Source organism: Heteronotia binoei, chromosome 7 (assembly GCF_032191835.1).
Source record: "Heteronotia binoei isolate CCM8104 ecotype False Entrance Well chromosome 7, APGP_CSIRO_Hbin_v1, whole genome shotgun sequence".
Classification (NCBI taxonomy): Eukaryota; Metazoa; Chordata; class Lepidosauria; order Squamata; family Gekkonidae; genus Heteronotia; species Heteronotia binoei.
This window is the reverse complement of record NC_083229.1, coordinates 43,778,480-43,805,682: the sequence shown is the minus strand read 5'-3', so window position 1 is coordinate 43,805,682 and position 27,203 is coordinate 43,778,480. Positions and strand designations below refer to the sequence as shown.

General features: G+C 43.5%; 1 protein-coding gene across 2 annotated transcripts; it reads right to left on the bottom strand.

Moving 5' to 3' along the window:
* Positions 1 to 323: 323 nt before the first annotated feature.
* On the bottom strand, positions 324 to 27,203 carry TMEM64 (transmembrane protein 64). 2 transcript variants are annotated; one of them, XM_060243528.1, is made up of 3 exons: positions 26,368 to 27,203; positions 5,579 to 5,734; positions 324 to 2,235 (listed from the first exon to the last, which is right to left on the bottom strand). In XM_060243528.1, exons 1-3 carry the CDS (start codon positions 27,049 to 27,051, stop codon positions 2,044 to 2,046), a joined length of 1,032 nt encoding a protein of 343 aa, XP_060099511.1. In that variant the 5' UTR covers positions 27,052 to 27,203; the 3' UTR covers positions 324 to 2,043. The 2 variants fall into 2 exon arrangements, with proteins under 2 accessions (XP_060099511.1, XP_060099510.1); XM_060243527.1 differs by having other exon boundaries at positions 26,308 to 27,200.

Sequence of the window (27,203 nt, the reverse complement as noted above, 5' to 3'; positions counted from 1 at the left end):
GAAATGTTACCAGGATTAAGGACCCTGATGAACAAGCACCATCATAAGACATAACTAATGTATTTTGTTCACAGCCAATGCCCAGTACAACCCATAAAGGATAAACTTAAGTTTGCAGTCAATGGACTAGCTTTTCCTGTTTGTGACTCATGTCTTCTACAGTTAGTCACTGGTTTAAAAACAAACAAACAGGAGTCCACTGACGGCAGATCATTAACAAAGTGAAGCTGACCTATGTTCCTCAAAAATCCTTTTTATTGTTAACTGATTATAGTCTTACAAAAAGGTGGTACCAAAAAAAAGCAGCAAGTAACACAAAACCATAAGAGCCAGAAATGTATTTTATTGTTCTGAACAAACTAATCAAGATTTCAGACAAAAATAAGATTTGAGTTCAAAGTAGTTTTTGTGCTGGTTTCAACTGCTGTGAAACATTTTTTGTGAGTACATAATTCAGGAATACAAATATGCATCTGTAAAGAATTATGATACCAATACACAAGCACAGATCGGCTTATTCCAGTCCAGGCAAACCCACAAAGAAGCATCTCAGACTCTGCAGAAGGATCACTGTATCATATGAAATATATTCTTTTAAAAATGTGTATAGATTCCTGAGCCTGCATGACATCTCTGCCCTTTTCTGTTCATTTATTTTCTTGATGGGAAACCTCTGCCTTTCCCAAAGTTTTGCAAGTGTTTAAACAAATGCAAAAAGAATAAAGGGACAAATACAATCTTCACAGCACTCCATCGGTAAGATATCAAAGTACTGCACAAAAGGTCTACCAGAAGAATATTATTTGATGGTTGGAAGAAAGAATATTTGGAGGGAATTATGTTGATTTTTAAAGCTTTCATTATAGAAAAACCAAATGGCTTTCCATATAAAATAAAGGCCACGTGATGCGTTAGTACCGTAGTGTTCTCAGAGAGTTCCTTCTGTTTTGTAAGTGAAGCTAACCTATGCACCCCACAAAAACACTGTATTATTAACTAGAAATGGGGTTGTAATGGAAGAGCCCTTTTGTTACTTCCCAGTCAGAACAAAGCCTTGCATTCACCTTGCCAGTTCTGCTTCAGACCGCTGTTTGCCACAATCCACCATATACTCCGTAGTTCCCCTTTTACTTTGCATATTACACAGTGTAACTTAAAATGTTATATAAGAGCACTTCAGTCCCACAATGTAGGATTTAAACTTATGTGGAATATTATGAATGGCTCCACAACATTTCAGTAGCTTACAAAAATACATTCAACCAAAGATTTCCTTCCCTCCCCCTTCAGCCCAAGCTGAAACAGAAAACAAGAATAAGGGAAACCAAATGGTCCCAGAAATAGCAAAATCCCCCTTCTCCTTGGGTTCCTCTTTCCCAGTGGGTCACTAGAGAATACCCAGAGAAACCCTGTTCCCTGTCGCAGACAGGAAAATGACTGTGGGTATAGGGAGAGGTGCTACCTCCTCAGGAAGCGCTTGTCTTGCCTTCGCAGCCCTGGAGGAAAGACCTTCCCTATGCTGAGTGCTCACCTGCCCTTGAGGGAGAACATACTCCTTCCTGGAAATATTTTGAAAGCTAAGCACATTCAGAAGTACTGTACATGAAGTTGCATACTTTACACTCATTCACCAGTACTAAAAGATCTACCGTATATTATTATTTAGCCTTATAAACAATGCTAAGCAGAAAAATATTTACCTTGGGGATATTTTTCTCAGATTTGTGGAAGAAAACTCAAATAGAACCTAAAGTGCAGGCTACAGGCCATGACAAGTCGAATAATGAAAAAAGGTGCAGCCAAACTTGTATCTATATTTACAGTTACTTAGCCACCTATTGATTCATTGCAAAATGCCATCCACTGTGCAATTTTTAAAAACCACCAGCATGGTTTTGTGCCAAAGTACATCTGTCACCTGTTTGGGGTTTAAGTCTTGCTGAGATGCTCAGAGGAGTTAGGTCTAGGCAACAGGTCAGGCTATTCAGGTTCACAACATCCTAATGTAATACTTTGGGGGAAGGGGGGAGAGCAGAAGAGAAATCATACAATATTGACTCCTCCTCCAGAAAATGCAAGCGTCCTCTTGTTGCAAAATGTTGAACTGCTGTTGCATGAATGACTGCTTTGAACAAGTGATGTCTTCATTTCCATTTCACATGCAACAATGGCCGCATTCAGCTCCACTTGAGCCCGGTGGACAACATAAAACATGAAGCCTATACTTATTAGAATCTGTGGACAAAGCAGAAGGTGTAATGCTAAAGACTTTCAACTGCAGTGATGAAAACAAGGAAAATATTCCATGCACAGGGAAAAAAGACAAGTTATTAAATAGCTTTTCTAGGTCAGTTTAGCGGTGACTATATAGACATATATTTAAAAGAACATAAGGCTGCATAATGGCCAGGAGAAAAACTACAAATCAACAAAGATGGTGACAACAAATATGTTGAGGGGTCTGGAGACCAAGTCCTATGAGGAAAGGTTTAATTTTAATTTAATTTTTCAATTTATATCCTGCCCTATCCTGCAAGGGAGCACAGGGCGGCTTACAACAGATTGAAGGAGCACTGTATGTTTAGCCTGGAGACAACTGAGAGTCCGCAGCCTGTTAGCACAGAGCGCTCCAGGCAGCCTCGCTGTCCTGCTCCCACCTCCCCACCCCCCCCCCGGCACCTCCTCCTCCCTCCATTCTTCACCATTTTAAGGCCCAGGAAGGGGCGGTGAAGCGTTGCATTCCCAGGTTCTTTAAAGAGGGGAGGAATTTTCTGCATTATGCAGTGGGTTTAACTAGATGACTCTGGAGGAACCTTGCAACTCTATGATTCTATGCTACTTAAATCAACTGGGAGTGTATAGTGGTCTCTCCTACTTCTTGCACCTCTTCATAATGTTGTGCAAATCCAATTGCATGCATGAAACAAATGCAAATGCTGTGTGATGTTAACAGCCACAATAACCAATCAACAGCCAATAACCAAGTAAAACTAACAGAAGAATTTCAAGTTAGATAAAAGGGTACCCATGACAGCCCTGCCCACTTCCCTCAGAGGCAAGATATTCCCTCCGTTTTTCTTTTCCCTTAAATGACTGAGCCGCCCTAGCAATGTGCTGTCTTCTTTGCTTGTAAACTCTGTCAGTCCCACCCTGTCACAGTAAGATACTTTGACTTAGCCCAAAAACCTGAGGGAAGGGTCAGGAACTCTCTTTAATTTGAACAACTTAAATGGCACTTAAGGTGTTTTGAAATTCAAAAATAACGAAATGTTTTAACATAGAGGGGAAAGGTCAGGTTACATTAGGGGTTGAAATTTCTAATTTAAGACCAATACATACACAGACTTTAGTTCTTATGTTTCAGGCTAATAAGAGTTTCTTAAGCTTTTCACAGTGATTTAAATCTTTATGTTGAGAGGCTTTTGTTCTAGTATTTTCAAACACTCAAGCACACTTTGAATGTTCTCTGACTCTTTTGGTTTCCAGAAAGCTGGTACACTCTTTCCTGTACTCAAACCCTTTCTCTTGAAACACCAATACTCATCTTGAGTTTTTAACTTACTCTTGTCTCTAAAGGCAGTTTCTAACCACACCAGACCAGGGACCATTCTTCAAAGCTAACTACCTGTTTGACTGGGTACCAAAATTCTCCTCTCACTAGAAGATCTATCTCCTTTCTTTGGCCCAAATAGGAATCTTCACCTACTTACCAAACTTCCTTGCCAACTTTCCCCCAGTTCTCCATTTGAGCTCTCTGCTAAAACTGAAATCAGACTCAGCTCCCTCAAGGCAGAAATCTGACTGTCTCCTCAGCATGCAGCTCTCAAGTTTTTCCCTGATCCGCTGATGCTAACCAATCAGATTGCATGGAGCTGCCTGTCACTCAAGGTTTCCTGTTTCTGTGAAGAAATAACTCTTCACAGTCCTTTACTCTGTACAGCACTTGAAGCTTTTAAAAAGTGCAGTCCATCACACTATCTTTCTTACTTCTTAATTACTGTTTTCACAACCAGAGTAATAAGCATCAAATGAAAGGGTATCAAAGGTGTTTTAAATTGGTTCTAGCTAAACCGTTCAGAAGTGACTAAACTTTTCCAATGCCATTTTCAACAGACTTGTATCTGTTATTTAGAGTTGACAGGTAACACTTCTCTTAATACAATATGTTCTTTTGACAAATCTTATCAACAGAATCAGAGAAGGCAGATCTAATAACACTATGGTAAGACAACCCTATGGCACTGTACTCCTTGGTATTCCTGTCAGTGTGTGATTAGTTTTTTAACACAACGTGAAGAATGAACTTCAGATCTAAAATAAGCAGCTTCCTTCCTGCCTATCTACTCATGTACCTCAGCAGTCTATAGTAACTGTCTTATAGCATCAACTATTGAGGTTGTGGGCAGAAAGTTGCTCAAACCTGAATGGTGAAGTATGGTGGGTGGCATTTTGTTATCTGCTTTGGGCTCTGAGTTGTCAGGAAAAAGGACTGGATAAATGAAACAAACATATGTCAAGATTACAGAAGATGTCAGATCTTAAGCAAACTTATTTCGTTTCAGGAAAAGGGATGGAAGCAAAAATGAATTTCATTAGTGCTCTGTTCTCTCTTACTCTGATAAAAGTAGAAATCAAGATTATCGTTGGGAAATTAAGACTATCCCCTTTATCTTCAATATTCTATCATGAAAAATTGCTTTAAGAGCTGAGTTTGTAAGAGATACTAGTAACTGGGTGGGGGGAGGATCTTTCTTAGTCTTAACTCCTACACAAGTGACAGAAGCAACAGAAATGTCTAAACCACCTCTATTTCAATATTTTCAAATTAGGATGCAGAAAGTTAAACATGGAACTTGTGCAAGAGGCAAGGAGGGAAGGAGCATCTTTTTGATTGGGGTTATGTAACTGAACAAGTGTCTTGAGTTTTGGCTGTGCTTCTGCAGCTTGCTACAAGCACATGGTTCTAGTGAGAGGAGCTCTCACACTTGCTGACTGAGTCTTCTGAGGGCTAAGGACCTGCTATTGTCTGAAAGAGCTACAGGTTCCAGCAGTAAGTGGAGTTACAGAAGACCAAACTAAATGTGACAGAGAACTAATGGCTGCCACAAGTGTGCCATTGTCATTTTTAACTGATTTTAAAATGCTACACAGGCCTGATGTAGATGCCTTCTATCCACTGCCTTTTCAAGTGTTAAAATATCTGTTTTGGGGGGGGGAGTCAGCTATTTTGGCACTTGAAAAGGTACGGCCTTGCACCATTTAAAAATAAATTTAATATTGTGACAGCAAACTCATGGCAGCCATGAGTTCTCCATCTTGCTTAGTTTGGGAATCCATCAATGGTTACTAGTCATGGTAACTGAAGGGAGCCTCTATCTACAGAGGCAGCAAACCTCTGAATACCAGTGCCAGGAGGCAACAGCAGGGAGGATTTGAACCTTTTTGTTTGACCCTCCAAAATAACTGATTGGCTGTTGTATGAAACAGTATGCTGGACATGATGGACCAGTGGTCTGATCCAGCAGGCTCTAATGTGTTCTAATGACATTATGTTGCAATTTAACCATCAACCACTTACCTGTAAACTAAATATGAAATAACCACTAACACTTTGTTCTGCAATAACATCCTCCATTGTGCGCAAGGTGGTGCCCAAGTAGGAGTTTAAGAGCTGAGTTGGAAGCAATCCAATGGAGGAAGCCATCAGGTAGTTAGGCAGAGAAAGATCTGTTATCTAAGAAAAGACAAATAAAATAAATGAGTAAGATTTGCCCAATTAAAAATGTTTGATTACTTCTTATTCTAAAGAATACAATCTCAACTAATGTAATCTAAGCTTTCATTTTGGGGAAGGGGGGAAACAAAAAACAATTTTTTCAGACAACCAGGCCATGTTGAATCATTTTGAAGGCTCAAAAACTAGAAAGGGTGACCATATGATCTGCTGATCACGGAATGAAGCTCATAAGAGCAGTGTCATTCCAACTCTACATATCCTTCCATAAATTCCATGTCCCTTCCTCATTCTTCACCATCCAATGGCTACTATATATATGAATATATGGAACTTCTTTATATTGAACAAGACCAGTCCAGGGTCTCCGCCAGAGAAAGAGTTCTTTCAGCATCTGCTAGCTGAGATCCTTCAATTGAAGATGCCAGGGACTGGACCTGGGATCTTCTGCAGGCAAAGCACATATTCAACCACTGAACCATGCGTCCCCCAAGAAACAGAAATGCATCAATTTACAGTATTATGCATGAAAACTTAGTTTCCACAGTTCATAAGCAAAAATTTTATATATTTTACAAAAGCTAAATTCTTCAGCTACCCAAAACTGTATACGAGTAATATTTATTTATTTAATTCCATTTATATCTCGCCCTCCCCGCCAAGGCGGGCTCAGAGCGGCTTACAATGCTCATGCATATGCATGAGTATAAAACATATAAATACATAAAAGCCATAAAACCATTTAAAACATAAAAGTTAACATTTTGATGCTATGGTCTTAAATTCAAAGTTATGTAATACAACTGTAATCCGCAACAACTCATTTTATAATTCACCTAGTTGTTTTTGTTTTTTCAAAATTGCGCTCATTGTATTCCAGACTATGTTTACATCAAAACCTGGAGAAGTGGGTATTGTAATTTTTTTTCTGCTTAACTGCTCTGTGAAATGTATATTGGAAGCAGAGAATTCTTAAGAAATTCCGATTTTTAAAAATGTAACCTCAAACAACTTTGCTTGATCCTACTCTACCACCAAAAGTCAACAAACTAGCCCAACAAAAACAGGCATGGTGTCATAAGAACTTCTTGGGTCAAATTATCCAGTCACTTATGAAAAGACAATGGTATAAGCATATGTTTAGATCTTTAATAAACCATGTTTCAGCATCACAAGCATACAGTAATTCAATCTGATAACCAACCTGATTATCACACAGTTTCTATATATAAAAAGAGTTCCGTGGTGCAGAGTGTTAAAGCTGCAATACTGCAGTCCTAAACTCTGCTCACGACCTGAGTTCAATCCCAGTGGAAGCTGGTTCAGGTAGCCAGCTCGAGGTTGACTCAGCCTTCCATCCTTCCATGGTCGGTAAAATGAGTACCCAGCTTGCTGGGGGGAAAGGATAGATGACTGGGGAAGGCAATGGCAAACCACCTCGTAAAAAGTCTGCTGTAAAAACGTTTTGAAAGCAAAGTCACCCCAGAGTTGCAAACGACTGATGCTTGCACAGGGGACTTTTCCTTTCCCTAATATATATTCTTGGTGGTCTTCCATCTAAATGCTAACCCTGCCTTGCTTTTGAGATCTGATGAGATCAGGATAGCCTGGGCTATCTTTTTAAAAAAAATAAACTTAACAACATTTCCTGAAAATGCCTTACCTCAGACCATAAATTTTAAGGGAAAACAAGTTGTAAATTCTACACAGCAGATATAGGTGAACAAAGTGGTCTTAGATGATCTTGCAATAAAATGTAAAGTAGGATAAGATAAGGTCTGTAGTTATAAATTCAAGCCATATTATTTACACTAATTTCAAAGATGAACTGGACAATATCACAGTCAAAACTAACAATGGATATCACCTATTTAGCAGTTCAGTACAGTTACAGGGTTCAAAATCCAAACACCTGAAGATTAAATTTATTTTGAAGTGTGAATTCAGCAACAATAGTAACAAAACCAAATAAATCACTTGGGGAAGATTTTTTTACATATTTAAATGGCTAAACACTTTAAAATAGTTTATAAGTATTAAAATACAAAACTGAGAAACATCTGAGTGAACATTTAAGCATTTTGGATTGCTGTGCAATAAACCCTTTTTCTGGCAAAGGTACACAGCAGCAAGTAAAAACGCAGCAGCTGAAACAGAAATTATCGAGCACGGCCAAAAAAAGCAAAAGATGAAACTCCAACAGCTTCAAACAAGTAATAAAGATAGCAAACACTTAATTGCATGTGCTTTTGGCTTGAAAAAGGATGGTGCTCACAAAGCCTTTATTCAGCGTCTAAACTACCAACTCACTAAACCCCCCCAAACAATCATTAGTACTCCCTCTTATTTCAAACCTACCAACTTGAAACTGTACAAGTGAATTCTGGAAGCTGGTTAATACATTGTCCACATTTTAAAAAGTTCACCCATTGGATTTATAAAAAGTTATAACGGATTAGTTATTCCAGTTAAACCTATCATTGTTTGTACAGACAGCTGAAAGCAGCTCTTTCCATTTACTGCGATTCCAGTAGGTGAAGAATTACATATGGCTGCCAGATCAGATTCCCTAGCAATGCAAGCTGCTCAAAGCTATGCAAACATATTTAACAATATATTAGGAATTGTCTTCAAAATTCCCTGATGTTCACATACAGTGTTTTCATATAATTCATAACTATTTGTTCTTTCTCCACTCACTTTCATGTGCAGCTGCCTCCTGATATGACACTGGTTAACCTCAATTAAACATCCCAAATTAAATGATGCAAACTGAATTGGTTTATGTACAACCACTACAACTCTTATAATATTAAGCCAGCAACAGGAAAGTGAATAGAGGACTAAGGCTAGACCAGGAAAAGCTGAGTGCAAATCACATAAAAGCCACTGGGTGACCAAGCATGAGACAGCATCCGTAAACATACACAGATCTGAGTTCTTTGGAGGAAGATTAAAAACAATTATTTTCACTACATAGTTTACTCACTGAAGAAATTTTTAATCAACCATTTAAACCCATTTTTAAAGAAGTGGCATGTATGCAAAAATCAGATTCTTGGGTGTTACTTAAAACTGATTAAGTTAAGAACTCCCCATTACAAAGCAAAGCATTGCTCAAGCTACATACTTGTCAGCAATGTTCCCTCTAAGATCCACAGTGTTGTGAGTGGAAATTCTACCTCATGAGTGAAAAAAGTCTGTAGCATTAAAGTTGAGCGAGTCTACATTTGACTATCACATGAGTTTTTTAAATTACTTCCATAACCTTGTAAAAATATCAGAATAAATTCTTTTTACATTATATTTAAACTATATTTTAAGAATAATTTAAAAATTATAAGAGAACACAGAATCAAGTCAGTCCTTTCCTCTATATGGGTAGACCCGCCCTCTGAAGAACAAGTCTACCCACCCCTTTTCACAATATTGATAAGACTTTTCCCTGTGACTCAAGGCAGCTTATAAATCATACCAAAAAACATAATAGGGGTGTGCAAAAAAACCCATTTTCCCTGCTCCATTGTAGCCTATGGGGGCCAATTAGCTCCATAGGCTATAACAGATAATCAATTTGAGGGTATCTGGGGCTGGGGGGCCCCTGTTTTTTGAGGTAGAGCCACCAAGTTTGCAATATAGCTGCTGGTGCTTCTCTTCAAAAACCTCTCCAGGTTTCATAAAGATTGAACCAGGGGGTCCAATTCTATGGGCCCCAGAAGGACATGCCCCCATTCTCCACTGTTTCCAATGGGCTAAAGCAGTATTTGTGGGCAGAAACAGAAATCTATTAGCAGCCTTTTAAAAAAATTGTGTGCCAGTGTCCCCTAGTGCAGCTTAGAACAGAGCTGTCAAAACTGCTGCCCCCACAGGCCACACTCAGACCACTCAAGGCTTTAATCCAGGGGTGTCAAACATGTAGCCCAGGGGCAAAATCAGACCCCCAGAGGGCTCCTATCAGGCCTCCAAGTAACTGGTTGTCATCTGCTTCCCTCTCCCTCTCTCCTGTTTCCTTCTGAATCCACAGCTTGCTTTGCCAGGCTTGCACAATTGCACAGCAGAGCTACTGAACCAAGCCTCTCTTCCATCTAGTGGGTGAGGCTCTTCCCCCTTCTGGTCCCCTGGGGAAGGAAGGAAAAAGCCAAAGTTTCCTTTACCCAGTTTCCTGGATCGTACAGGATACAAAGAAAGCGCCATTAAGATCAACAAATGCTAATGTTTTAAGCATGTATATTTTAAGTTTTTAATAGATCTTTAATTCTGTTTGTCTGTGTGTCCTTTATAAAGTTTATATCTCTGTTATCTGGCATTACATTTTATGACACACATGGCCAGGTCCAACAAGGTCACATTTATGTCAGACCCAGCCCTCATAACAAATGAGTTCAACACCCCTGGCATAGAGGCTGATGCTGCATCATGGCACTGGTATTCAGAGGTTTATTGCCTCTGAAGGTTCCCTAGTTACCATGGTTAGTAGCCACTGTTAGATCTACTCTCCACGAATTTGTTTAATCCCCTTTTAAAGTCATCTATACTGTAGCCATAGTATCTCACTATTTCCACTAAGGGTGTTCAGCACTGAGTGGTGGCTCTCTCACTTAACAACGAAGATTTAAATTTTTAAAAAAGGTTTCATTACAGCAGTTGTACATTTCAGAAGCCCATGCATCAATAGGATAAACTTAATTTGTGAGTTTGACAGAGTATTGTATTGATAAGCATACAAAAACAAGGTTCTATCTGATGACTTCTGTTGAAATCTAGGACATGATGGAAGAATACACGGGAGAGCATCAATGCCAGGAGGATGCAACTTGCAATCTCTCTCTACCTTTTAAATATTAAATCAGAAACCAGATATGGTAAGTAGGACACTCATTAAATTTTATTGTACTTGGAAACTAACAGAGAAGTTGAGCACCTCCAGACAACTTGAAATGTTTGCAGTCTACCATTAAGTTGTTATCTGCAGAGAACAAACAAAAACTGTCTGAGAACTAAATATGGCACAAGTTTTGCTATTTGATACTCATGATGAATGGGGGCTGCCAGTTAATCAAGTTTACTCTTAGGGTTGCCTGGTCTTTTCTGGCTGCCAGTGGGTAGGGTTGCCAGATGCCAGTTGGGAAAATCCTGGAGATTTGGGAAGGAGGGATCTTAGTGGGGCAAATTACCACAGAGTCCAACCTCTAAAGTAGCCATTTTCTCCAGGGGAATTTGATCTCCATAGACTGGAGATGAGCTGGAATTCTGGGGGATCCTCAGGTCACACCTGGAGGCTGGCATCGCTATTAAATTCCTCTGCCCTGTCCCTTACTCAGAGGAATCTACCATGACCAATTCTGACCCCCACAGATGCCTGGCATGACCCTTCTCCCTCACACCAAGCCAAGAAGGCATTCTCTGTGGCATGCAGATGAGCTGGTCAACTGCACAGAAGCTTTTGGCAGAGTTGGCTCCCAACATCTGAGGCAGGCTTGGGGGGGGGGGGAAGGAGGCCCCTAAAGATGACTTCGGCTGGAAGCCTGGACTGTCAGAAGCCCAGCAACAGCTGGAAGAATGAAGCTGGTCAACTGGGGAGGCCAGATCGGGTGTGTACATGCCCCCAAGCATAGGCATATGGTGACTGAAGGGGAGCAGCTTGCCCTTTGGACAATGAATTTCACATACATATTCTAAAATTTATTCATTACTGCTTCAGAACTGCTCTGGAGATCAAGACCTGTGTTGCCACTCAATGTGCTCAGTGACAACAATGTGTCAAAAGTTAACAAGATGACCAATTAATACAGAAATTAAAACATATGTGCCCATGTGTTTCAATAAATATTTTCCAAAACTAGTTTATCTGACTTGGCAAATGCAGTACTAGCCATTTCCCCGACAGTCAAATACCTCATATCTCTGTTGGAGAGCTGCTATACAGCTGCAGCTGCCAAAAGCTCCCTGAACTTTCACCTGTCCTGTTAAGAGAGCTTTGTTCCACACTTTATAACTTGGAAGCAACAGGTTCCAATAGTGAAAGGCATAATGAGAATGTGATTCAAATTGTTTGGCTCCCATGAACAAGGCAAGGAAACATCCCATATCACACCAGTGCAGAGTAAAACAAGTTTCTTCTCTGGACCAATGTATTTGTCAAGGGGTGGGGGGACTATTTCATTTTAAAAGAAAAAAAAAGAAAATGTTTACATTTGTTATATTCAGTTCCTTTTTAAAAAACCCTCCTGGTTCAAAACAAAACCTGGTTTAACAAAAACACATTAAATGGGCATCCAACTCCCAGCTTTGGATGGTGCCACATTGGTGCCAGCCCAAAAGGTGAAGAGCTTGGGAGTGACCTTGAATGCCTCCCTTTCCATGGAGGCCCAGATCATGATGGTTGCCAGGTCTGCCTTTTGTTATCTTTGGCAGATCAGGCAGTTAGAACCATATCTGTCCCCCCAGGACCTGGCTACAATGATCCATGCAATGGTCACTTCCAGACTAGACTACTGTAACTCGCTCTACGCTTGCTTACCCTTGAGATTGATCCGGAAACTGCAGTGGGTGCAGAATGTGGCGGCTCGCCTGCTGACTGCACCACCTCTGTGGGTGGGCATTCAGCCGGCGCTCCGCAGTCTGACTTGGCAAATTCTCCATTGAATACCAGATCTGCTTCAAGGTTTTGGTTCCAACAATTAAAGCCTTATGCGGCCTGGGACCAACATATCTGCGGGACCATCTCCTTCCATATATGCCCAGGAGGTCATTATGTTCGGCCTCCCAACATATGTTGGCCATCCCCGGTCCAAGAGACGGTCCAAGAGGCCATCCCCGGTCCAAGAGACGCCCATCTTGCCTCAACTAGGGCCAGGGCTTTTTTGGTCCTGGCTCCGACCTGGTGGAATCAGCTCCCTACAGAGATCCGGGCCTTCCATAGGGCCTGTAAAACGGAGCCCTATCGGCACTATCACCTATGAGATATCATGATGTGAGACGGCCAGGATGGGTAATATGTGATATGGTAAACTTCTCTGAGTGCTGTTGAGCTGTCTGTTTAAAAAATATTTTTATTGTTTTATCATATGCTGTACTCCACCCTGAGCCCTATGGGGAATGGGTGGAATAGAAATATACTAAAATAAAAACAAAAACATTAAAACGATATAATTTCAAACCATGAACCCATTATCACATAAACTGAGCTAAGCCTTTTATTTAAAGTAAAAGAATGAACAAAAATACCCCACAATTGTCTCAAATATAATATTTTATGAATTACTATGCCTCTCCTGGAAGACCAAAGACTAGTATGTTATCTCAGTCTCAATCTCTGTGTCTGACCATTTACTGATCTCACTTGGGTAGCCCTGTCTCCTAAGAACTGCAATGCATACTCACGCCAGCTCTACAAACCTGCTTGGATAAATGATTAAGAACTGTGTTCTATACTACTACCTTCAGCTTACAGAAAGTAGGGTTCTATTTACGGTACATAATTTCTATCAGTAGATGTGTCAGTTAATGCTATGCTTCAGTTCTTTCCAGTGGTTCCAAACTTCTAAAATCGTAATGCATTTGTTATTGAATGCCCCATTTTTATGATTGTATTGGCTCACTATATGTAATCCACCTTGAGTTCCTGTGAAAAGGGAGATTATAATAGATAAAGTAAATAAATATTTGTTTTCAGAATGCTAAGTAGACATTCCCTCTGATCCAACAGAAAAACAGGTTGCCTACCTGTAACTGATGATCTTCGAGTGGTCATCTGTGCAGTCACACTGATGGGGATTAAGGCGCCTGCGCCGATCACGATCGGTAACTTCAAAAGCTGCGGATTTCCGCGCCCCAGGCCCGGTGCGTATGCGCATAGCCCCCACTGCGCATGCTCACCGAGCCCGGAGCGGACATCCCGCCAGTTCCTTCTGACCGCTGCATGATCCACTGATGGACCGGCAGCAGAGGGGAAGGAGGGCGGGTAGTGTGACTGCACAGATGACCACTCGAAGATCATCAGTTACAGGTAGGCAACCTGTTTATCTTCTTCGTGGTCTCTGTGCATCACACTGATGGGAGACTAGCAAGCCAATGTCCTACCTGGAGGAGGGTGCTCCGGTTCATCAGTAAGACAGCGACTGCAGTACCGCCTGGCCCACCGAAGTGCCCTGATGCCATCTCAGGTCCAACGCATAGTGTCTAACGAAGGTATGCGGCGAGGACCACGTGGCTGCTGCACAAATGTCACTTAGGGGCACTCCCTTCATGAAGGCTGCTGAAGTGGCCATCGCCCTCGTGGAGTGTGCTCTAATGGGGCCAGGCAAGGGCCTCTTATTTATCAAGTAACAGAGTTTTATGGTCTCTGAGATCCATTTTGAGATCCTCTGAGCTGAGACCTTGCTCCCTTGAGACGCTGGGGCGTAGGACAGAAAAAGTCTGGAGTCCCTCCGGAAGGGCCCCGTTCTGTGTAGGTAAAAGGATAATGCCCTTTTGACATCTAGTGCATGGAGTTTGCGCTCCCCATCTGTCGTAGGGTTCGGGAAATACACCGGCAGGTATATTTCCTTATTTAAGTGGAAAGAGGATACCACCTTGGGGAGGAATCTGATATCTGGTCTTAACCAGACACCGTCTGCACTAAAGCGTAAGTATGGGTTGTCACATCGGAGAGCGGCCAGTTCACCTACTCTCCTGGCCGACGTAATGGCTAAGAGGAAAGCCGTCTTCCACGTTAGCAACTGCAGAGGACATGTCGCCATGGGTTCAAATGGTTTCCCCGATAAGGCGTGTAGGACTCCAGGGAGGTCCCATGCGGGGGCTGGAACCCTTACTACAGGGTACAGTCTGGCAAGGCCACGAAGGAATTTCTTAGAGTCTGGGTGTGAGAACACCGAGTGGCCTTCAATGTTCACGTGATTAGCTGATATGGCAGCCAAGTACACTCTAGCTGATGATACTGCTAGTCCCTTGTCGATTAGGGCGAGGATGAAGTCCAACACCGTGGAAAGGCCCGCTGTGGCGGGGTCTGCTCCCTCTGATGAAGCAAACTCCACAAACTTAGACCACTTGTAGTCATAGGACTTCCGAGTGGATAGTTTTCTGCAGTTCAGAATAACTTCCTGTGCCCTGGCTGATAATGGGGCAGTTATAGCCGCCACGCCGTCAATTTCAGGTGCGGTGCATCGTGATGAGTCACCCTTCCCTGATGCGATACTAGTAGGTCTGCGGCTGGTGGGAACTGATGGTAGACCCCTTCGGATATGCCTAGGATTGGGGCAAACCAATGTTGTCTCGGCCACCAAGGGGTGACTAGGATTCCCCGTGGCCTTTCGCTGTGAATCTTGTGGATCACCTTGGTTATGAGCGGGATGGGAGGGAACAGGTAAACGTGCTGTCCCTTCCATGGAAATATCAGGCCGTCCCCCAGCGATCTCGGGTCGGCTCCCCCCCTGCAGCAGAATTTCCTGCACTTTGAATTTCTGCGAGTCGCAAACACGTCTATTTCCGGTGTTCCCCACTTCTGAAAAACTGGTTGAAGGAATTGCCAGTTCATTTCCCATTCGTGGAGTACGGCACCTCCTCTGCTTAGAGAGTCCGCACAAGAGTTGAGAGTGCCCGGGAGATGTGCTGCAGTTAGGGTTGTCCGCGTTTCTCTGCATATCTCCCAAATGCGTAAAGCTAGCAGGCAAAGCTTCCGGGACACTGTGCCCCCTTGCCTGTTTATGTATGCTAGGGCTGTCGTATTGTCTGTAAGAATTGCCACCGATCTGTTGGTGAGTAGTTTCCGGAATGAGATGATGGCGTGATGGATTGCCAACAGCTCTAAAAAGTTTATGTGAAATTCTAGGTGGCATGGAGGCCACCTGTCCCCAACGCACATGCCGTTCAGATGTGCTCCCCAGCCCCATAGGGATGCATCTGTGGTTATCGTCAGGGAAGGGGCCCTCTTGTGAAATGGGGCACCCTCCGTTAGATGTTGTCTCTGGTGCCACCACGTTAGAGAGAAAAGGACTGGTTCTGGAATACGCATCCTGCGTGACGGGGGGTCCCTCAGGCAGTTGAATGCATTGATGAACCATAATTGGAGCATCCGCATGTGGAACCTGGCAAACGTAATGACTGCTGTGGTTGCGGCCATCAGCCCTAAAAGGCGCTGTATCTGTCTCGCTCTCACCGTTGGGTTGTGGAAGAATTCTGACACAAGCGAGACTATGTCGTTTGCTCTGCTTGGTGGGAGAAACGCCTTGCATTTCCTTGTATCTAGGATCGCTCCTATGAATTGTATCCTTTGGCATGGTTGGAGATGTGACTTTTTGTTGTTGACCTGTAACCCCAGTTCTTGTAGAAGGGTTAAGGTTATTTGGATGTGGTGTAGTAGACGGTCCTTGGAGTTTGCCACCAGGAGCCAATCGTCTATATAGGGAAATATCACTATCCCTTGCAGTCTCAGATGTGCTGCCACTACTGCCATGGTCTTCGTAAAGACCCTTGGGGCCGTTGAAAGTCCGAATGGCAACGCCCGGTATTGGAAATGGGATTTCCCGATGGTAAACCTGAGGAACTTCCGATGGTCTGGGTGGATACTTATATGGAAGTATGCGTCCTGCAGGTCTAACGTGGCCATCCAGTCTCCCTGGTTGAGTAGGGGTAGAATGTTTTGCAGTGAGGTCATCCTGAACCTGTGATGAGTGATGAAAATATTGAGAGCTCTCAGGTCCATGATCGGCCGGAGGCCACCATCCCGCTTGGGGATTATAAAATATCGGGAGTAGAATCCCTGTCTTTCCTGACACTGTGGGACTGCCTCTATTGCATTCTTGTGTAGAAGAGCTTGTACTTCTTCTTTTAGTATTGGAGAGTGTGTGGTGTAGACGACCGTAGGGACAGTGGGTTGTTGTTGAAACTCTATCTGGTAGCCCAGTAGAATAACCGATAGGACCCATTTGTCGGTAGTAATCCTGGTCCAAGCTGGGAAGAAAGGGTAGAGTCTTGTCTGGTTCCCAGGGGATGGGGATAGGGAAAAACACAGGGGGAGGCAGTCAAAGGCTCTGTTTGGGCTGCCTATTTCCCTTTTGGCGAGGGGTCTGCGTAGAAGTTGGTGAGTATTTCGTCTTTGCACCATACTGAGGCTTGGAGAAAGAGCCCGAACTTTTTGGTCTCCACTGCTGGTCCCCTTGCTGCTTTGAGAACGGTTTCTTGTTCCAAGTCTTTGACCAAGGTCGTTTGGTCTGTGTTTTCGATGAGGTGGATACCCCTAGATTTCTTGATGTTTTAATGCTTTTATCTAATTCTTGTAAAGCGGTGTCGGTGTTTGCACTGAACAGACCGCTACCATCGAATGGCAAATCCTCTATATATGATTGAGTATCCGGTTGGAGGGCCGTTGACCTTAGCCACGAATGCCTTCTGAGTGTCACGGCCGAGGAGATGGTCTTTGCCCCTATATCGCCGACGTGTTTTGCGGAACTGATTTGTTGTTTCGCCAGTAGGATTCCCTCTTTTTGCAGTTTCCTGACTGCTGTCTTTGCTTGTTCTGGGAGAGTAGGTAAAATGGAGGAGAGTTGGTCCCATAACGCATATTGGTAGCGCCCCATGCATGCTGTGTAGTTCGCCATTTTCACGCCTAGTGAACCCGCTGTATAAAACCGCCTACCCAGGTTGTCCAGCTTCTTGCCCTCCCTGTCAGGGGGGGTCGAATGGGTCTTCCTAGCTTTGGAAGAGGAGGCGACCACCACCGAGTTCGGCTTAGGGTGGTTAAATAGAAATTCAGCAGTCGATTCCTGAATTCTATACATGTGGTCAAGCCTGCGTGACGATATTGGTGTCGACGCAGGTTTGTCCCATGCGGATTTGGCCGTGTGTAGCATGACAGACGTTAGAGGGAGTGCCACTGCCGTGGAGGTGTCGAGTTGCACTACATCGAACACATTGTCAGTGACTACCGGTTGAGGCTGAACAGTAGTCAGGGCCAGTGTCTGGGCCATGCGTTTGATAAGATCCCCATAAGATTTAAGGTCTTCAGATGGGGATATAGGTTGTTCTTCCCCGACCTTCTCCGGAGGTGATGGTTCCTCCGGGGAGGAAGGGGTGCCTTGTTCTTCTGAGGCAGACTCCTCCCCTGACTTCGAATCGTCTGGCGATTCTGAGTGCTCTGACCTAGGATGGGGTTCTGGGGTCTTATCCGGTTCTGGTGTCACCTTTTCCTGTCCTCGGGGTCGAGGAGAGCTTTGCTTTGGGGGCTTTTCGATGCTCGGGGGTTTTGCCAGTGACGCCGATGATGCATGCCTCGGTGTATGATAGGAGGTTCTGGATCTCACTGACGCCTCAGATTGCTGGTCCCAGTCTATTTGTCTGGGGGGCAACCAAGGAAAAACTGAAGGCATCTGGTAAGAGCCGTATAAGTATTGCCACTGTCTCTGGTCCCATGGTATCGGGGGTGGTGGCTTCCGGAGTGGTGAAATGTCTCTGGGCTTCGATCTCGGTGAACGATCGACCGGCGATCTGGCCTTGGTCGACTCACGTGATCGGTGCCGACGTCTAGGGCTCCTGGAGCGGCTATGTGATCGGTCCCGACGTCTGCTTCGGGAGCGATGGCGGGGGGTGAGAGGTCTGCGTGGGCTCCGCGACCGACCCCTTGGGGGAGTAACACGGTCATCTCTCTTAGGTTGCGGGGATGGGGTTCGAGGGCGGTGCTCGTCCGTAGGACTCTGTTCCGTTCCCGAGCGTTGGGCGAGTTCGATGTCGGAGTCCGATGAAATCGCTATCTGCGTCGACATGGCTGAGAGTGTCGGTGAGCTGTGACGATGGCTAGGCGAGGCGAATAGCCTAAGCGGTGGAACCTTCCCGATCGCCTGTACTGATGGCGATGTCGGGGCGGAAGAAGCAGAATGCCCACTCGGTTTGGGTTTGTCTGCCTTCTTTTTCTTTGTTTCGGTGTGGGCGACCTTCTCCTCTCTAGGCCGTTTTGCGGGCGTAGAGGAGTCCGACTTCGGTGCCGAGCCCGCTTTCTTGCTGGGGCGATCGGCGTCGGTAAGGGCCCTGTCGGTACCGACCGACTCGGATGTCGACGGTTTTGAAGCGGTCGACATCTTCTTCGGTGAAAGTGCCCTCTCCATTAATGCGGCGGCCAGCCGGGCTGCGCGATTTTTTCTGGTTTGCTTTGAAAATCTCGAGCAATGTATGCAAGAGTCAGGAATATGGGACTCCCCAAGGCAGAGTAGGCAGAGGGAGTGTCCGTCTGGAGGGGCTATCTTGCTGCCACACCTCGTGCACCTCCGGAAAAATCCCCAGCGCCTTTCCATGCGTGGCGGGAAAGGATGAGGGGGGGGGGAAGGCGAGGAAAAAACGGGAACTGGAGAGGAGAATCCAAATTTCGTTCCCTCCTCTTAAAACGAAAATAATAAACTAAAATAAGAAAGAAGTTAAGAAAAACCTCTGGAAATCCACAGTCTACGTATAGATATAGGAGAAAATACCGACCGTAGCGAAAAGATCGACTGATCCGAGCGGCGGTCAGAAGAGAACTGGCGGGATGTCCGCTCCGGGCTCGGTGAGCATGCGCAGTGGGGGCTATGCGCATACGCACCGGGCCTGGGGCGCGGAAATCCGCAGCTTTTGAAGTTACCGATCGTGATCGGCGCAGGCGCCTTAATCCCCATCAGTGTGATGCACAGAGACCACGAAGAAGATAAACATTGTTCTACCCAATAACTACCAACCCATTCTGTAATAGTCAAAGCACAAAGACTTCTCTTGCTTAGTGTCCCTGCAAGTATATGGAGTAAAACTGACATCTCATCCCTGCTTGCAGCAGTTGGGCACTACACCCCTTTGGAGCCTACACCACTTCTCAAACTTTTGGAAATTTTTTTTTTTAATTGCAGACTAAGCCCTCCCCTCCTCCCTTGCTAGCATTCAGCACCCAACTGCTTTTCAAAGTGCACAGGGGAAGCTCCTCTTTAAAGCTACTTTAATTTTTTTTATATGTTCTGTCTGTATATAATCTACAGGGTCAAGTCTCAGACAGTAGCTGATTCTATAACATTACAACTGAAATGTCTGACCCACATTCTAATCAAGTCCATGACAAATTTTCTTTGGGCCTAGGAGCTAACCTGTCAGACTTCAGGGTTTCATTTTTAATGACCAAGTTTTCTAATTAATTTTAACACAAAACCTAATCCTAACTTAACTTTTTTGTTATGTTACTAAAACTATGACAAATATGCATTATAATTGCTCATAATTCTATTATTTTAATGCTCCATTCTATTTAATATTGGAGCCAATGAAGAAAACCAACAGGTTCGCAAACATCCATCACCACTGCCTGACGTAAAGTTTACATATAAACAAGTAATGGCATGGAAAAACGTTCATATTTATATCATACAACAAACTATTCAGATGCAAACTGATAAACATGTTTTGGGTTGGATCTAGCTAGCTTCCTCACTCTGTCTTGGTCAGTGTTCTAATTTACTGTAGCTTTTCTGAATGGCTTTTGTCCATGCAGGTACCACAATCGCAAACATAGCCACTATAGTTTTCAAGAGCACTTCCTCCCTTTTTCACCAGTGGAAAAACTGGTTAGATCCCTATAACAAATTTTAATAATTACTATGTTGTGTTTTAACACTTGAATCTTAAAAGTTGACTGTAAGGTTGTTGCTGTCGGTTGGTGAGATTCCTATGTATTTCCCCTGAGAATTTCTGAGATACTCAACAATAAAATCACTGCTGAAAATACTAGGTGCCATGGTGACCTACAATTTGTCAAGGCCTGTTCCAATCAATTCTATATCTAGACTGGAAGGGGTTTTGAGCCAGACACAGCACTAATCATTCTTTTAATAATAAATTTTAGAAGCCAGCTGAATGCTAGTGGGAAGGGGCCTAGAAGAGTTTTCAGATCCACTCATATGAAAAGAAAAAGATCACCATCACACAAAAACTGAACTTCCAATACTGAGCTGAAAACAGGTATTGACAGCTATTACTGTTTATGGACACAGAGTGGCATCTACTTCTGTGTTAAAATGCTTTGTAGTTAACCATTTCAACAAATATATGAAATTACAATGAGTTAATTAGGACCATACCACCTTCTTGGTGCCACTCAGAGTTACTAGAGCTCTGCTACTGGTTGCCTGCAATCAACACATTTTCTGGTTAATGCTCTGAAATAATCTGTAAACTAGATAACTACACACAGCAACAACTCTGTAAACCCCTGCCCATGTTAAGAGATGGACAATCCCTGTGCCCATTCCAAGAAAACTGACAGAGCTCCATTTTCACATTGTCAGATAAGAGCAAGGATTTGGCCTCTGTTGAGGACCCCTGGGGGTCTAGAACGCAGTTTGAGAAATGTTGGGCTAAATGATAACAGATACTGGTACATACCTGCAGGGCAGAAAGTACAAAGGCTGTATTTAATAAATGCACATGCACACTTGTTCACAGGTGCGCCAGCTTCAATATGCGAAACTAACTAAATCAGCTTTGTTTGTTAATTTAAAATTGTGTTGATAAAATGTGGCACTTAAGGCGAGTGTCCTGCATATCAGTTTCTCCTACACTGTGGAACAATGCTATAACTTAAAGACACACACAAAAAAAGCATATGAATCCCAAGAAACTAGGAATATGAATCCCAAGAAACTGGACTAACAGTATAATGATGGGGAGAATTATTCCAATCTACGCCCACTGATTTCAATAAACCAACTGGAGTAACTCTGCTTAGGAATGCACTGTAAATGTATTTATAACTCTGCAAAAGGATCCAATAAGTGAATTACCATTTCAATAAATCACTTTTAATCAATTCTGAACAGGGCCGCCAATATGGGAGGCATCCTGAGGGCCATGAAATCCTGACAAGTTCAGCAGCATTTTTACTGAGGGCAGAGGTCTCCATTATTTCACAGGGTTATCAATAGTATAAAATGGGGAGAATGCCACATATACAGTCCTGACCGCCTCTGAGGAAAGCTGGATATAAATGGATTGAATTAAAAGAAAAATGTATGTTGCGCGCAGTGACAAGTAGTTATTAACCTATTCATGCTAAAAGAAATTTGTCTGCATATGGCATTTGGGTTGAATTTGGGTAGTCTGAAGAAAGCCTTACTGGGGAAATCTTTGTCCAGAGGTTCACAGTGAGCTCTTATATGCTCATGATTCTGAAGGAAAACTTTTTTCTTTACTTAGATAAAAAGGAATTTTTCCAGATGCTTCCTGTTCTTTAGGTCAGTGAACAAACAAAACAAAAGCCACACTGACCTTGCACATTATAATCTGTAAACAGCCAGTGGTCCAGAAGCAATGAGATTAAACTGTTCAAAATCAACACACTTTACTATTTACACTGATATGGCAAGCAAAGAGTGAATGTTAATTTGATGCATACATAAGTCAGGAATATCCTGGCTCAACAGCCTTTAAATGAATTCTTTCTGTTCCAAGAATTACTTTAAAGTTCCTGATAATCCCATGCAGAATGCCACTACCATAAGAGCTGGCAACAGAAAATAGTAGGACTGTATGTGTACCATAATGTGTTGTGTTGTTCTATTTAATTATATCCTTATTTTGTGGGACAGTGTTTTTAAATATCTACAAAATGGGAGGGAGAAATGTTTCTCAAAATAATAAAGCTGTCACAACTATTTCACACCCCACATGTCAAAAACTAACAAACTGCCACAATGCTCTAAAAAAGAAACCAAGGAAATAATACAAAGGAATGACCACAACAAATTCTACAGAGATCAGACCAGAAGAGATAATGGAAGAGAACTTCCCGGAATCTTAAATTTAAATACAGTAGACCATTACCATTCATAGATTTGTGAGTCATGATTTCACCTATTTGCTGTTCAACTCTGTGATGCAATTTGCAACTTGTTTTTATTGTACCATGCTATCACTATAATTATTACACTGCTAGTTTTGCAATGAAATGTGATTGTTTTGCTACTGGGAGGCAGTAGATCTCCCTGTCCCAGTATTTGCAAACACATAAAGCTGTCCTACACTAAATCAGACCATCTGTCTACCACAGGCAATAATGTTTGCTCAAACTGTACTGCATTTGTGGATTTCACCATTCGTGGAGTTCCTGGAAACTGGTAAAAGTCTATAGCAGTTCCATAGGACCTTCTCTTTACCTGTCCCCTACTCCTCAAGCAGCAACAACAGATGGCAGGGGATCTGCATGGTGTAAGGGAAGGTTAAACCTTATCCTTGCTGCACTGTGGCCTTAATACAAACTGGGACCACAAACAGGTAGTAGTCGTTAGAAATGAAGATATGATCCTGGACTTGCAGAATCTCATTTGGTTTAGCTTTACAAATATTCTGGTGTGCCCAACCAACACTAATTCAAGTATGATGTTCCGTAATTGTGCTACAAATGTGCTACTATAAACACCACAGTATTTATTCCTTTGCATTATTACCTCAATAATTTGCAATATACAGGGCTCATTTTGTAGCAGGAGCTCCTTTGCATATTAGGCCACACACCCGATATAGCCAATCCTCCAAGAGTTTACAGGGTTCTTGGTACAGGGCCTACTGTAAGCTCTTGGAGGATTGGCTACATCAGAGAGGTGTGGCCTAATATGCAAAGGAGCTCCTGCTACAAAATGAGCCCTGAATATTTATATATCTTGAGAATACCAGTGTTACTCACTGATCCATCAATACATAACACGCCCACTTTTCACACCCCTGATAGTGTAGCATCACTGTGTTAACTTTTTTGATGCTTCAAAAAAGGCCCCTTAAATGGTGCAACATCACATGCATATAATGTATGAAGTGGCAGCTCACAGGGGCCCTTCAAATAGTTTTTCAGCTCCATGAGACTCACTTAACCATGAGTAATTCATGTGCACAGCAGAAAGTCTTCAATATAACCCTTTGATGTAATATCCACACTGATATTTCCTGGAGATTGCCCCCCACCACATGACTGAGGTATCTCTCAACTGCACAGGGATTATTCACATGTATGCTTCTCCCACACAGGTGGTACCACAGAATAAGATAAAGTCACAAAAGCCCAGAAATCTGGTAACCTACCACGCAATCCAATGCATATCTATTCACAGGGCTCTTTTTGTAGAAAAAGCCCAGCAGGAACTCATTTGCATATTAGGCCACACACCCTGATGGCACCATTGTTTCACATAGAACTTTTTGTAGAAAAAGCCCAGCATGAACTTATTTGCATATTAGGCCTGCTGGAACTGCGTTCTTGTGTGTTCCTGCTCAAAAAAGCCCTGTCTATTCAGAATTACACCCCACTACATTCAGGGGGCTTACTTATATCGAACTCCACCTAAGATTACAGCCACAGATTCTGAACTGAATCCAGTTTTTCACTTAATGTTAATGTGCAAAAATTTTCAAAAATAAACATTTCACAGTCATATCTGCCAAGTTCTTATTCTTTCTCCAAACTATTTTATTGAAGAGTTATTCCATTAAACTGGAATTACTCACAAAGACGTTTATGCCCCTCCCAAAAGTTACTACTTTAGATCTATATAGAGAACTGAATACCGCCACAAGTTACACAACACATGAAAAAGCCACAAAGCAGATCTGTGGTTTAACTGTGACTTTCCAAAATCTACCAACGTAGGCAAGAAATTCATAAGCAGCCACATACAAGTTCTCTACTAATTACTGTATGTAAAAACATTGCATTACAACAGGTTGTAAAGACAGAGAAAACATTACACAGAGGCAAGATGTCTAGCCAACAAAATAGTTCTAGTGACGTCCTTACTGAAAAATATGAAAAAATTAACCTTTCCCACATTGCACTTCAAAAGGATTTGGATCATGTGTCACACACAAAATCTCCAACTCCCATTTTAAAACAAAGAAAGGCTACTTGCATATGGAGGTTTTCATTTGCTTAGCTTTGAAATCTGAGCACTTTTGGAACATCCACACAATGTTGTGCTCTAACCATCCTTTCCCCATCCTCAACATACTATTCCCAAATCAGCTCTGCTGCAACTTTTGTTGAAAGAGTGCAATCCAAAACTATTATCATGCCATCTAAATGGAAAGCTGCACATTTCCCTGCCCTGCAAAAGCCACATCCACATGAGCATCACTGTCCTACTGTCAGCTCCTTGTGCCAGCCATTTTCCCCACTGTGCTTCTGTAGAACTTTTAAATCTGATTTTTAAAAAGACTTCTAGTAGCCCTCTGGTGATGCAGTGGGGAGAAAAATGATGGGAAAGTGGCAGCCACAAAGGGCTGATGGAGGAAAATGTACCGTGTGACAGCTCCACTGTCAATGTACATACCTGTACACTTGGCAGCAGCAATGCAGGAATCTGTATATGTGGTGGCACTGCAGCCAGATTCAAAGGGAATTTGCCCTAGAATTTCACTTAAACTTCTTTGTAACAAGGGACAGATAAACTAAAGGGTCCATTTTGACATACATGATCCCTCAATATGAATATTTTTTAAGTCTTCCTTTAGGAATTCAATGTTTTGTGGGACTTTAAAAGCCATATAGATTATTCAAGAAGTTGTGACCATGAGCCAGCAGGAATTTGATAAGTCTCACTCACATAAGGCTGGTAGTCCAAGAACTCACTTAAATGGCGACAAGCAGCTTACTATAGTGAACAGTAAGGAGCTCTTAAGCCTTTCCTTATGGAATGTCCAACTAAGTCACACACACCTAATTAACTTCAACAACTTCAATAAAGGAAAATGTATATTTGAACTCATCTCTGGAGGAAAATTCTGCAGGAGGGGTAACTGAGAAGGGGGGACATGACCCCTCTCTGCTCCCAATCAGAGCCAGATGAAACAGCTTTTCCTCACTAAAAAGGGCCCTTAAACTACCATTATACGTATTTCCATGCAGCATGTAGTTTGGGCCTCACGGATAATTCCAATAGTTTTTCAGATATATGTAGTAATTTACAAACCAAACCCGCTCTTGCTGGGGAAAACCATTTCTTTATAGTTTGTCCTGAACATCAGAAGCTACCTAAAGCTCTTCCCACAAATGACATATTTATTTTCCCTTACTTCTTCATACCCATAATTTAGCTACAAGTGACAATGGAGTTCTCTTACTGAAATGCTGGTCATGTAATTTGGTCCTAAAAACAGCTGCAAGGTGAGTATAGGAGCCTGGTCTGAAGCAGGCCTTCAACACTGTGGAAGGGTATTTAGCTCTGCCCCCAACACTATTTCCTCAATTAAAAATGGTTAACCTACTACTTTAAGCCATTGTACATGAAAATCACACAATCTGGCTACCAGTCTTCCCTTCCCGTACTGGGACTGAAAACAGACCAAGATAAATTACAGAGCTGGGGTTGACCCCATTCCCTACAGCCATGACACCATAAAACCCTTTTAGGACCAGATTACATGTTGTGACTTCAAGTTATAAAACCCCATAATTATGTGCAGGCTACCTCTGAAAACATATGCTGAATGTAAAAAATGAGCCTTCTTTACTTTCTATTCACTTCACTACTGACAAGGCATCCCTCATGAAAATGTCCCAACAGCTTCTTGCAAGAGCCACTCACAGAGAAGATTGCGTTTTGGAGCCCGAAGGGTATCGGGGTGAGCCTAGCCAAGGCCACCACCTTGAGGCCACTTCCTCCCTCCACCACACGGATGACGGCGCTGAGCTTCTCACTGCCCTGGATCCTGGCTTGTACCCATCGGGCCAGCAGCTTCTTGCAGACCACATGAGAGATGAAAGTGCCAATGAGGACCCCCAGCACCATGAGGCCCATGCCCAGCACGAAGCCATAGAGGTAGCCCGCGGCCACATTAAGCAAAATGTAGCCCCAGCCGCAAGGGAAGGAGACCACGATGAAGCCCACGGTGAAGAGCAGCACGCCGGCCAGGCTGTCCAAGCTCTCGGCCCAGAGCATCAGGTCGCGCAGGTACTGGCGCACAAGGGCGAGCGAGGCGAAGCACAGGGCCGCCAAGAAGCACACGCTCAGGCAGCTCTTGCACCAGCAGGTGCCCAGCAGGCAGCACGACCAGCGCCACGTCCTGCCTTCGGCCGAGCCGGGTCCCGCATCGGGCAGCTGGCACAGCAGCACCTCCGCCGCCTGGTCCTGGCAAGGATGAGCATAATGGTGCAGCCCGTTCTGCTCTCCAAAACACAGCCCTTCCGCCGCCGCCGCCGCCTCGCTCAGCTCCCCAGCAGCGCCCAGCCGAGGCAGCCAGCGGCTCAGGTCCTGCCGGGATCCCTGGGCAACGGCGTGCTTGGTCGCCCGGGCGAGGAGCTGCAGCACGGCGGCCCCAGAGCTCCACATCGCCTGCTGCTCTAAGGCGACGAGGGCAACGAGAGGAGGAAGCGCCGCCGGCGGGCGGAGGCCGAATGAGGGCTGCGCCTTCCCCGCTTCCCCGGCGGCCGCTCGCTCATCGCCGGCACCGCCGCGGCTGCTGAGGCTGAGGAAAACGACGA